A 12,526-nucleotide genomic window follows, 5' to 3' on the forward strand; every position below is an offset into this window, starting at 1 on the left:
TTATAGTTGAAAAGGAGAAATTGAGAAGCCTTTTCATAGAGTTGAAGCAAAGAATTTCAGGTTAAAAGATGGATATTCTACCTGCTGAACTATCTGAATAGCTCTAACACTTCTGTAGACTTGTCACCTGTTCAGAGCAGTTTCACTCTTTGATTTCTATAGCAAATGGCAGGTTTGGGTATGCTGCTCACTTCCTTGGTTCCTGTAGAAGCCCAGTTCTCAAAAAGTAAATGCCTGTGATGACTCTACTCCCACCCCTGACCAGGACTTGATTTGAGTAGTTCTCTAAAAATTTGTTTAAATTGATATACCAGGGCACCTGGCTGGCTCAGTTGGTAGAGCATATTTTGTCTCAAGGTTGTGACTTCAAGCCCTACATTGGGGGTAAAGTTTACTTAAAAAAAAAGTTGATATACCAAAAATCTGCTAGTCCGATGACTAAATTAAGAGTCATTCTTGTTTTCTACCCTCTCTTAACCCGGATTCAGTCCACTAGTAAATCCCCTTGACTCAACCTTTAGAATACATACCAATTCTGGATCACATCTTACCATTTCCAAGGCTACAGTCCTAACCATTACCTCCATCATTTTAGCCTGGACTACTATAATTACCCCTACCTTGTTTCTCTGCCTTCTTTTTATCCTCCTACATTTAGTCTATTCTTGATCTAGTGGGCAGACTGTGATCCTTTTAAACTAGAAATCAGATGTTGGAACTCTGCTGCTGAAAATCTTCCAGTGGCTCCCATTACATTTAGAATAGAGTCCAGACTCTTTACCATGGCCTACAAGGACTTCTATGTCCTGGTCTCTGTCAGCTTCTTCATCTCCCTCCATTTTCTTTCACTTGCAGAGTTCCATCACACTTGATCTTCTTTCTGGTTCTAGATCCAAAAAGACTTCCTGGGCTTAAATTACTGTTCTGCTTGGCCCTTTTTAACTGATAACTCTTTTCTTGTTATTTAATTATTAGGAAATCTTAGACAAGTAAGTTAATTTCTTTGCACTTCAGTTCCTTCCCTTGTAAAATGTGGTTAAATCTAGCATCTACTTCACACTGGTTATTAGAATTAAATAAGTTAATATATGTAAAGTGCTTAGAATATTGCCTGGCACATACTTAGTGTTCAATATATGTTACCTATGCTCACCATCATTGTCACCATCATCTGCATCCCATCATCATCTTTGCATGGATACCTTTTGAATTCAACTACCAAATGCATATATAGGTCTCTCTCAACCAACTTAACTAAAGCAACCCTCCTGGTCATTCTCTATGCAGTCCTGTTCTGTTTAACACTTTCTGTACCTGAAATTATTTTCTTTCTCTTTTATTTGTAATTCTCTTAACTTCTTAAATTAGAACAAAGTGATTAGTCACTTTTTTAAATGTAAAAGCTCTTTTCCCCTGTAAAAGATATATTACTGTTATCTTGCTATTATTGATGGAATGCCATGGAGTAGAACATTTTATATTAGTCTGAATATTCCAGCTGACCTATGAAAAAAGTCATTAACTAAATGCAAGAAGATACTGCTAATTAAAGCGTTGTTCATTGATAGCGTACTTGGGATCTTATTTGAAATATATATTCTCAGGCCTCATCTCAGACTTACTCATCTCAGACTTAGAATTCCCTGTGTGATTTGTATGCACATTAAAGTTTGAGAATCACTACTGTAGATTATAGGATTATTTAGGAAGTTAAATGGTAACTTTTTTTGATTTTTCCTTGTATACTTAATGAAATTTTCCTAATTTGTATTTTCAAAGGAATAATCACACACTCTTTGGTGTTCTAAATTATACTAAGACTCCTGGAGGAAGTAGAAGACTTCGTTCTAATATATTAGAACCTCTAGTTGATATTGAAACCATTAACATGAGATTAGATTGTGTTCAAGAACTACTTCAAGATGAGGAGCTCTTTTTTGGACTTCAGTCAGGTAAATGAATATCACCTAATTTTATGAATACAAATTATTAAAAAATACATTGTCTTTTTATAAGAATACTAGTCATATTGGATTAAGTCTCATCCTAATAACATTATCTTAACTTACATCTGCAAAGATCTAATTTCCAAGTAAGATCACATTCAGATACCAGGGTTTAGGACTTCAAAATATCTTTTTGGGGACACAATTCAACCCCCATAACATAAGGTAAGAGAATTGCCTTTGGCATCTGGCTATTTGTTCACTCGCATGGCAATACAGTTCTCTTCTTAAATCTATAGGAAGGAGAGTAGATACGTACTACTCCTAGGCCAATTCCTGGTTCCTAGCAGTTTGATCTGTCTTTCATACCCCTACTCCCAACCATTCCACATGGTGTTCTGGTACATGAAAATCTAGGAGGCATTGAGCAAGCTACAAAGAAATTATTTTTTTTAAGTTTATTTTTTAGTAATCTCTACACCCAACATGGGGTTCAAACTCACAGCCCTGAGCTCAAGAGTTGCATGCTCCCTGACTAAGCCAGCCAGGTGCCCCACAAAGAGGACATTTTTAATTGTAATCCTTTTCTTGTTCACAGCAACATCTTTTTGGCCGACCTATACCTGGCCTTCCATGTTATACATAAGTGCCTAGAATATGAAGTTATTTAATTATGTAATGTTAGTCAAACTCCAACAGTTGTCATCTTTTTAAACTTTCTGCTACTAAATATGCAGTTGCCCTTCTCTTGCCTGTAGCTAACGCTCCACCTATGTTCTGGATACTGTCTTTGTACTCATTTGTCTCCTGTATCTTTAATACCTTTCTCTCTTCCTCCTGTCTTTCCCATCTTTGTAAAAAAAAAAAAAAAAAAAATCTCGCTGGACTTTACCTTCTCCAGCTACCACCTTATTTCTCTCTTCTCCCAATTCATACGTAAACTGGTTGAAAGACAGATTTTCTGTAGTCACTATCTTCTCTTCACAACATTTCAGTCTGCTGCAGTCTTGTTTCTGTGCTCACTGTGTGAGATTCCTCTAGTCAAAGTTACTGTAGCAAATGTTATTGGTTCTTTGTCAAGATCCTCTTGGGTCTGTTTTACCTTTCTGTGTACCCCTTTTCTTGCTCTGTGTGGCTTTTGCTTCTACTGGCCCACCTGTGGAATCTCATTGGAATCCTGGCCCCAGACTGTTAGAGCATTTTGCTCTCAAGAAGTGTGCCAAAAGTGCCTTGCAGCCCTTAAATCACTGAATGAAGTGGGAATATGAAAATGCTGCTCTTTCTGAAAAATTTTTATTAAAATTCAATTTAGTTAACATATATTGTATTACTAGTTTCATGGGTAGAATTTAGTGATTCATCGGTTGCATATAATATCCCACTGGGGTATTACATTACATCAAGTGCCCTCCTTAATGCCCATCACCCACTCAAAATGGATGAAAGATCTAAATGTGAGACAGGAATCCATCAAAATCCTAGAGGAGAGCACAGGCAGCAACTTCTTTGACCTCGACCACAGTAACTTCTTACTAGACACGTCTCTGAAGGCAAGGGAAATGAAAACAAAAAACTATTGGGACTTCATCAGGATAAAAAGCTTTTGCACAGCAAAGAAAACAGTCAATAAAACTAAAAGGCAACCTACAAATGGGAGAAGATATTTGCAAATGACTTATCAGATAAAGGGCTAGTATCCAAAATCCTTAAAGAACTTATCAAACTTAACACCCCAAAACCAAAAAATCCAGTCAAGAAATGGGCAGAAGACATGAACAGACATTTTTCCAAAGAAGACATCCAAATGGCCAATAGACACATGAAAAAATGCTCCACATCTCTTGGCATCAGGGAAATACAAATCAAAACCACAATAAGATAAAACCCTGCCCTTTTTATATTGGTTTGGTGAAAACCCTGAATATAACTTAAAGTCCAGGATTCTTCTATAGGATCAGTTGAAGTTACCTTCTATAGGACTTTGCCTGAAATTATACTTTTACTTGTCTTTTTCCCTTCCCCATCCTTCTCTCTTTTCCTGTTTTCTCTTGGAAGCATATTTTTAAAAAAATTATTTAAATTTTAGTTAACATATAGTGCAATATTGGTTTCAGGAGTAGAGTTCAGTGATTCATCACTTACATACAACACCCAGTGCTCATCACAAGTGCCCTCTTTAATACCCATCACCATCTAGCCCATCCCCCCACCTACCTCCCTCCATCAACCGTCAGTTTTTCTCTGTGGTTAAGAATCTCTTGGGTGGGGCACCTGGGTGGCTCAGTCAGTTAAGCATCTGCCTTCAGCTCAGGTCATGATCCCAGGGTCCTGGGATTGAGTCCCATATCGGGCTCCCTGCTCAGTGGGGAGCCTGCTTCTCCCTCTCTAAAAAAAAAAAAATCCTTCGGTGCCTGGGTGGCTCAGTCGGTTAGGTGTCTGCCTCAGCTCAGGTAATGATTTCAGGGTCCTGGGATGGAGCCCTGCATCAGGCTCTGTGCTCATCACTGGGGAATCTGCTTCTCCTTCTCCCTCTGCTGCTCCCCGCCCCTCCCTGCTTGTGCTCTCTCTCAAATAAATAAAATCTTTAAAAGAATCTCTTATGGTTGGTTTCCCTCTCTCTTTTTTCCCCCCTCCCATATGTTCATCTGTTTTGTTTCTTAAATTTGGAAACACCTTTTTTTTCCTTAAGTAGGCTCCACATACTGTGGAGCCCAGTGTGGGGCTTGAACTTACAACCCTGAGATCAAGACCTGAGCTGAGATCAGGAGTTGGACGCTTAAGCGACTGAGCCACCCAGATACCCCTGGAAGCACATTCTTTTTTTTTTTTTTTAAAGATTTTTAATTTATTTATCTGAGAGAGAGAAATGGGAGACAGAGAGCATGAGAGGGGGAGGATCAGAGGGAGAAGCAGACTCCCCGCTGAGCAGGGAGTCCGATGCGGGACTCGATCCAGGGACTCCAGGATCATGACCTGAGCCGAAGGCAGTTGCTTAACCAACTGAGCCACCCAGGCGCCCCGTGGAAGCACATTCTTAATAAATCACTTGCACATCAGTCCTCATGTCAGGATCTACTTCTGAAGAACTCAGCCTAAGACAGTCATCTACAGGTTCATTGTTGTTAAATTTAATGGACACATTAGTTCTCTTATTTGAACTCCAACTTATATGATACTGCTAAATATCTCTTATTTTTGAATTACTGTCTTTCTTTTTTTTGCAATTATACAATCTCCTGATTTTCTTCCTACTTTGGAGTTTTCCTTCCTTTTTAGCTCTGAAACTCATTTCTTTAAAAAGTTTACATGACAGGAAACAACAAATGTTGGCGAGGATGTGGAGAAAGGGGAACTCTTTTACCCTCTTGATGGGAATGCAAGCTGATACAGCCACTCTGGAAAACAGTATCGTGGTTCCTAAAGATGTTAAAAATAGAGCTACCCTACAACCCACAATTGCACTACTAGGTATTTACCCCAAAGATACAGATGTAGTGAAAAGAAGGGGCACATTCACCCCAATGTTCATAGCAGCAATGTCCGCAATAACCAAACTGTGGAAGGAGCCGAGATGTCCCTCAACAGACGAATGGATAAAGAAGATGTGGTCCATATATACAATGGAATATTACTCAGCCATCAGAAAGGATGAATACCTACCATTTGCATGGACATGGGTGGAACTGGAGGGTATTATGCTAAGTGAAATAAGTCAAGCAGAGAAAGTCAATTATCATATGGTTTCACTTATTTGTGGAACATAAGGAATAGCACAGAGGACCATAGTGGAAGGGAGGGAAAACTGAATGGGAAGAAATCAGAGAGGGAGAAAAACCATGAGAGACTCTGGACTCCAGGAAACAAACTGAGGGTTACAGAAGGGAGGGGTGTTGGGGGGATGGGGTAGCCAGGTGATGGGTATTAAGGAGGGCACGCGATAAGATGAGCACTGGGTGTTATATGCAACTAATGAATTGTTGAACACTACATTAAAAAAAATAATGATGTATTATATGTTGGCTAATTTAACATAATAAAAAAAAAGTTTACATGAATATCCAGTCAGAACCAACTGGTTATCTCCCTTGAAATGTTATCTATATGGATTTCCAAATGGACCTCAGGACTGTATACAATCTTGGAATGTCCTCAGAAAGCTCTGTCATTGACCAGGTAACAGTAAAAACTTCAGAGTCCTTTCTTTCACATGGAAAAGGAAAACACTTCTGAGTCTTCTTTAAGGTTTCTATTCCTTTGCTCAGTCCCTAAATGCTAAGCCTCTTCAAAGATATGTCCTAGGTTGTCTTTTTACCCTGTATATTCTTATATGACTTACCTTCCTGCTTTTATAATTATCACTCACATATTCATGACTTCCTAATCTACATCTCATACCCAGATATCTCTACAGACCTTCAGCCCCATCTATCTTATTGCCTACTGAGCACTTTTTAGATGTTCCTCAACCATTTCAAATTCAGTGTTCCCAAACTGTGCTATCTTCCTTCTAAGTCAGTCTTCCTGATTTCAGTGAAGAGCTCTACATCCAACCTCTACTGAGCCAGATACCTGGAAGTCAGTCTTTTTCTTTTTTAATTTTTAAAAAAGATTTTATTTATTTATTTGACAGAGCACAAGCAGGGAGAGCGACAGGCAGAGGGAGAGGGAGAGGCAGACTCCTTATATGACTTACCTTCCTGGTTTTATAATTAGCACAGGATCCACAGATAATATTTCAGTTCTTTTTTTTTTTTTACATTTATTTATTATTTATGTAATCTCTGCACTCAGTGTGGGGCTTGAACTAATGACCCCAAGATCAAGAGTCGCATGCTTTGCCGACTGAGCCAGCTGGGTGCCCTGATAATATTTCAGTTCTATATTAAGGAAATGGGTAGGATTTTGACAACAGGAGAACCCTAGAAATGGTATTTGAGACAAAGGGAACATGCCTGTGCAAGGTATGCTGATGCACATAGGGCGACAACACTTTTTTTGGTTGTAGTTGCTGGGATAAATATCTGATATGAGTGCCATTGGCTGTGATCTTGAGCAGTCATTATTTTCTAGGGAACACTTGTTTTTCTGGGAAGTTGGGGAAGATAGAGTTAACATAAGCTTCTGCAGTTTTATTTAATGTTGATATGAAAGAGCTTGCTGTATTTAAGGCATGGCCAGTAGTTACTTATGATTTGAAGCCTTGAGGAATGGCAGGAAATGAGGATTGGGGCTAGCTTGTGAAGGGCTTTTATATAATGGTAAGAAATTTGGGATTTTATCCTGCAAATAATAGGGAGCTGATGATTTTAAATCAGGAGAGTAATATGATCAAACCCTTATTTTAGAAACATTATTCTGGTTGTTATGATAGGCTTAGGGAAGGGAAGAAGAAGAGACCAAAAAAGAAAGAGGCCAATCTATATGAGGGCTTAGGAGAGTCTGGTTAGTGGAATCACATGTAAAATGTCACAATAGTATTATGTCTTATTGAACAGTATAATTTATATTACAGTCTATTTACTGTGATTTTTAAACATAGCTTTAATATAGCTAATTACTGTAGAAGCAGCAAATTAGAAAGGGACAGAGTTGTAGAGGTAGGCAAACTGAAAAATACCACAAGATACTTGGCAGTTTGAACAGGAAGAAAGTGACATAAAATTTTTATCTTTTTGGTTTTTTTTTTTTAACAGTGTAGCAGGTTGGATCCATTTTGTGAAAGTATCAGTAAGTCTACACAAAAGCTTTGAGGTCACATGTTTCAGTGATGATAATAGTCATGAGTTATTAAGAAACAGTTACTATAGTTTACTGTATTTTAAGTACGAGGAAATGAGTTCATCCTTAAAAGGTCTGTTAAATGGCAAAATTAAAAAAAAACTGGAGATATTTAAAAGACATAGATTACAATTATCTATGAATTTATTTTTGTAGAAAACTTTAAGCTGGAAAATGAGTTGAGAAGAACAAAAGAACAGTTTTGAGCTGTAGTGTGTGCAAGGTACTTTACATATATTATCTCCCTTACTCCTCACAACAATCCTAGGAGGTAGATGTTACTATCCACATTTAAAAAATGAAAACAACCAAAGTTCAGAGAAAATAGGTAAATTCTGGTAGGCTACATGGTTAGTGGTTGAACTGGGTTTTTAAACTAATCTTAAGTATCAGGAAGAAAAGTTACAGATCAAAAAGGTGGGAAGAAAATTATAAAGACATCTAAAAGCCAGAGAAGTAAGTTTTTAGAAGGAAAGGGTGATCAACAGTGTCAGATTTTGAAGACAGATTATAACTAATAAAATTAAGAAAAGACCATTAAAATTTATTGTTTTATTCCTGACACATGTAAGATAGATAAAGACGATTAAAACAAGTAATGTTTGTAGGTAGAACTGTTCTATTTTATTATTTGAGAATAATACTTTACATAGTTTATATTTTGAACTGTAACACAAAGTTTAAATGCACATGTTTTTTGTTTGTTTCAGTTATATCAAGATTTCTTGATACAGAGCAGCTTCTTTCTGTTTTAGTCCAAATTCCAAAGCAAGACACGGTATGTATGTATATATTATATATTATTATACTTTATATGATATAATTTGTCTTAATGTGATATAACAATTAGAAAATATAAATATTTTGGAAAAGTACTTCATTATTAATACCTGGAACATTTTTATGCCTTTTAAAGGAAACATTTTTTCCCAATTTCCTATTCTATGTTATAGTAAAAATTAAAAGTTTCTTAATTGAGGAATTGGCATATTTTCATTAATCAAATATTTACTTAAAAAGTTTATAATCTTTTTAAAACTTAGATTATAATTTTTGCTTAATAAATAACTAGATAAAAATTATCTTAGATCCAAAGATTATGGGTGCTTCTTTTTTTTTTTTTAAGATTTTATTTATTTATTTATTTGAGAGAGAGAGAGAGAGAAACAGCATGAGAGGGGATAGGGTCAGAGGGAGAAGCAGGCTCCCCGACGAGCCGGGAGCCCGATGCGGAACTCGATCCCAGGACTCCGGGATCATGACCTGAGCCGAAGGCAGTCGCTTAACCAACTGAGCCACCCAGGCGCCCTATGGGTGCTTCTTAAAAGTGAACATTATGTAAAGTTTGATTAGCCTTCAAATATGCTTAAACTTTAAGATGAAACAGTGTCTTTGGATATTTTTCAAAATTAAATACTTAGTGCTTATAGGCACATCCTGTAAAAAAAAGTGATAGATGGTTTTTATTATTCTCTTTAAGGTGAATTGAAAAATATTTACTTTAATGAAATACACACATATTTTTGCTCATATGCTTAAAAAGGAAAAGAGTTTTGTACATCAGTAGAGTTTGATTTAAAATTTGATTACTTTGCAAATCCATTGAAATCTATGTTTCAGAACTCTTTCTTTATTGTAGAGATAACACTCTTTAGGTTCATTTATAATAAAAACATCATCCGACGGATGGAAAAGCTTTGGCTGTTGGATAGGCACAGAACTAGAAGTTTTCTTAAATAATTGAAATACCTTGTAATAATTCAATATATACAAGTGGGAATTAGCCAAAAACAACTGATGTCTGGAACAAAATTAATTACATTCGTAACATGAGTTTGAAATATTCCTCCTCTTTAACTTTCTAGAACAGTTTGTGTAGAACTGGTTTTATTTATCCCTTAAATGTTTGGTAGAATTCACAAATGAAGCTATTAGAACGTGGGATTTTCTTTCTAGGGAGGTTTTCGACTGTAAATCCACCTTATTAAACAGATATGGTGCTATTCAGATTACCTCTTTCTCATTGAATGAGCTTGCGTAGATTGTGTCTTTCAAAGAATTTGTCATTTCACCCCACTTGTTGAATTTATTGGCATTACATTGTTCCTAATGAACTCCTTATTATCCTTTTTATATTTGTAAAACTTGCAGTGATATATTCTTATTCTTGATGTTGGTAATTTAATATTCTTTTTTTTTCTTAGTCATTCTGGCTAGAGGTTATCAATTTTCTTGGTGTTTTCAAGAAACCAATTTTTGATTTAATCGATTTCATCTTCTTTTCTTGTTCTCCATTTTGTGGATTTCTTATCAGTCTTTTATTTTTTTGAGCGAATATTTGTTTGTTTGCTTGTTTTCTTCCAAGTTTTTATTTCAATTCCAGTTAGGTAATATACAGTGTAATATTAGTTTCAGGTGTGCAATATAATGATTCAACACTTCTGTACAACGCCCAGTGCTCATCACAAGTGTACTCCTTAATCCCCATTACCCATTTAACCCATTACCCACCAACCTCCCCTCTAGTAATCCTCAGGTCTCTACAGTTAAGAGTCTGTTTTCTGGTTTGCTTCTCTCTCTCTCTCTCTCTTTTTCTTTCCTCTGCTTACTCTGTGCTTAGTTTGCTCTTCTTTCTCAGGATTCTGAAGGTAGAAGCTGAGATGATCGATTTGAGACCTTTTTTTCTTTTCTAATATAGTCATTTAGTGCTATAAATTTCCCTCTGAGTAATGCTTTAGCTATATTACACAATTTTTTAAAACTAATTTATTTGAGAGAGAGTGAGCAAGTGAAAGAGAGAGACAGAGAGCACAAACGGGGAAAGGCAGAAGCAGACTCCCCACTGAGCAGGACCCTGGGATCATGACTTGAGCCGAAGGGAGATGCTTAACTGACTGAGCCACCCAGGCACCCCTATATTTCACAATTTTTGATATGTTGTGTTTGTCATTCAAAAAAGTTAAAAATATCTTCTAATTTCATTTTTAATTTCTTCTTTGACATGGGTTATTTAGAAGTGTGTTATTTAGTTTCCAGTATTTGGGAATTTTCCAGGTATCTTTCTATTACAAATCTCTAATTTAATTCCATTGTGGTCAAGGACATATGTTGTCTGATACGGATCCTTTGAGCTTTATTGACTCTTGTTTTTATGGCCCAGAATATGATCTATCTTGGCAATGTTCCATGTATACTTGAAAACAATGTATATTTTACTGTTGTTGCATGGAATTTTCCATGAATATCAGTTAGTTCAAGTTGACTGATAATATTCTTCAAGTCTTTTTATTTCTTTTAAGATTTATTTATTTATTTAATTTTTTTTAAAGATTTAAAGATTTATTTAGTTTAGAGAGGGGAGCAGGGAGAGAGTGCATGAGTTGGGGAAGAGGGAGAGAAGCAGACTCCCTACTGAGCACAGAGCCCAATGAGGGGCTCAGTCCCACGATCCCAAGATCATGACCTGAGCTGAAATCAAGAGTTGGTCACTTAACCAACTGAGCCACCCAGGAGCCCCGTTTTATTTATTTTAGAGAGAGAGAGAGTGCAAGAGAGTACAAATGAGGGGAGGGGCAGAGGGAGAGGGAGAGAGAATCTCAAGCAGATTTCCTGCTGAGCGCAGAGCCGGTTGTGGGGCTCAATATGACAACCCTGAGATCATGACTTGAGCCAAAATCAAGAGTCAGACATTTAACTGACTGAGCCATCCAGGTGCCCCTCTTCAAGTCTTCTATATTTTTATTGGTTTTTTTGTCTATTTATTCTATCAGTTATTGAGAGAGGGATGCTGACAATTCGAACTATAATTGTGGATTTGTCTATTTCTCTTAGAAGTTCTCTTTTTAATAGTGGACACTCTGTGTATACTAATTTGCATATGTAAGTTCAAAATCATTTGCATACATAAAGTTCAAAATCATTTTCCTCCTCCCTCAATCATTTTTTTTTCTTTTTCAAGTTTTTATTTAAATTCCAGTTAGTTAACATACAGTGTAGTATTAGTTTCAAGTGTTGAATTTAATGATTCATCACTTACATACAATACCTAGTGCTTATCACAAGTGCCTTCCTTAATACCCACCACCCATTTAACTCATCCCCCTGCCTACCTCCCCTCCAGTAACTCTCAGTTTTTTCTCTATAGTTAAGAGTCTGTTTTATGGTTTGCCTCTCTTTTTTTTCCTCTCTGTGTTCATCTGTTTTGTTTTTTAAATTTCACGTAAGAGTGAAGTCATACGGTATTTGTCTTTCTCTGACTATTTCACTTAGCATAATACACTCTAGCTCCAACCGTGTTGTTGTAAATGGCAAGATTTCATTCTTTTTTTATGGCTGAGTAATATTCTACTGTGTGTTTGTTTATATACACATATATATACCAACTCTTTTTTTTTATTATGTTATGTTAATCACCATACATTACATCATTAGTTTTTGATGTAGTGTTCCATGATTCATTGTTTGTGTATAACACCCAGTGCTCCATGCAGAACATGCCCTCTTTAATACCCATCACCAGGCTAACCTATCCCCCCACCTTGCTCCCCTCTAGAACCCTCAGTTTGTTTTTCAGAGTCCATAGTCTCTCATGGTTTGTCTCCCCCTCCGATTTCCCCCGTTCATTCTTCCCCTCCTGCTATTTTCTTCTTTTTTTTTTTTAACATATAATGTATTATTTGTTTCAGAGGTACAGGTCTGTGATTCAACAGTCTTACACAATTCACAGCGCTCACCATAGCACATTCCCCAATGTCTATCACCCAGCCATCCCATCCCTCCCACCCCCCACCACTCCAGCAACC

At 36.7% G+C, this 12,526-nt stretch overlaps 1 protein-coding gene across 1 annotated transcript in view; it reads left to right on the plus strand.

The window, feature by feature from the left end:
* MSH4 (mutS homolog 4) overlaps positions 1 to 12,526 on the plus strand; it is a 110,315-nt gene that overhangs the window by 37,907 nt on the left and 59,882 nt on the right. The window contains exons 7-8 of the mRNA XM_081818658.1: positions 1,780 to 1,952; positions 8,435 to 8,502. Of these exons, the coding sequence (XP_081674784.1) occupies positions 1,780 to 1,952; positions 8,435 to 8,502 (241 nt within the window). The remainder of the gene's footprint in view (positions 1 to 1,779; positions 1,953 to 8,434; positions 8,503 to 12,526) is intronic.

Source organism: Leptonychotes weddellii, chromosome 4, assembly GCF_054177405.1.
Source record: "Leptonychotes weddellii isolate Sample4059 chromosome 4, ASM5417740v2, whole genome shotgun sequence".
Taxonomy (NCBI): Eukaryota; Metazoa; Chordata; class Mammalia; order Carnivora; family Phocidae; genus Leptonychotes; species Leptonychotes weddellii.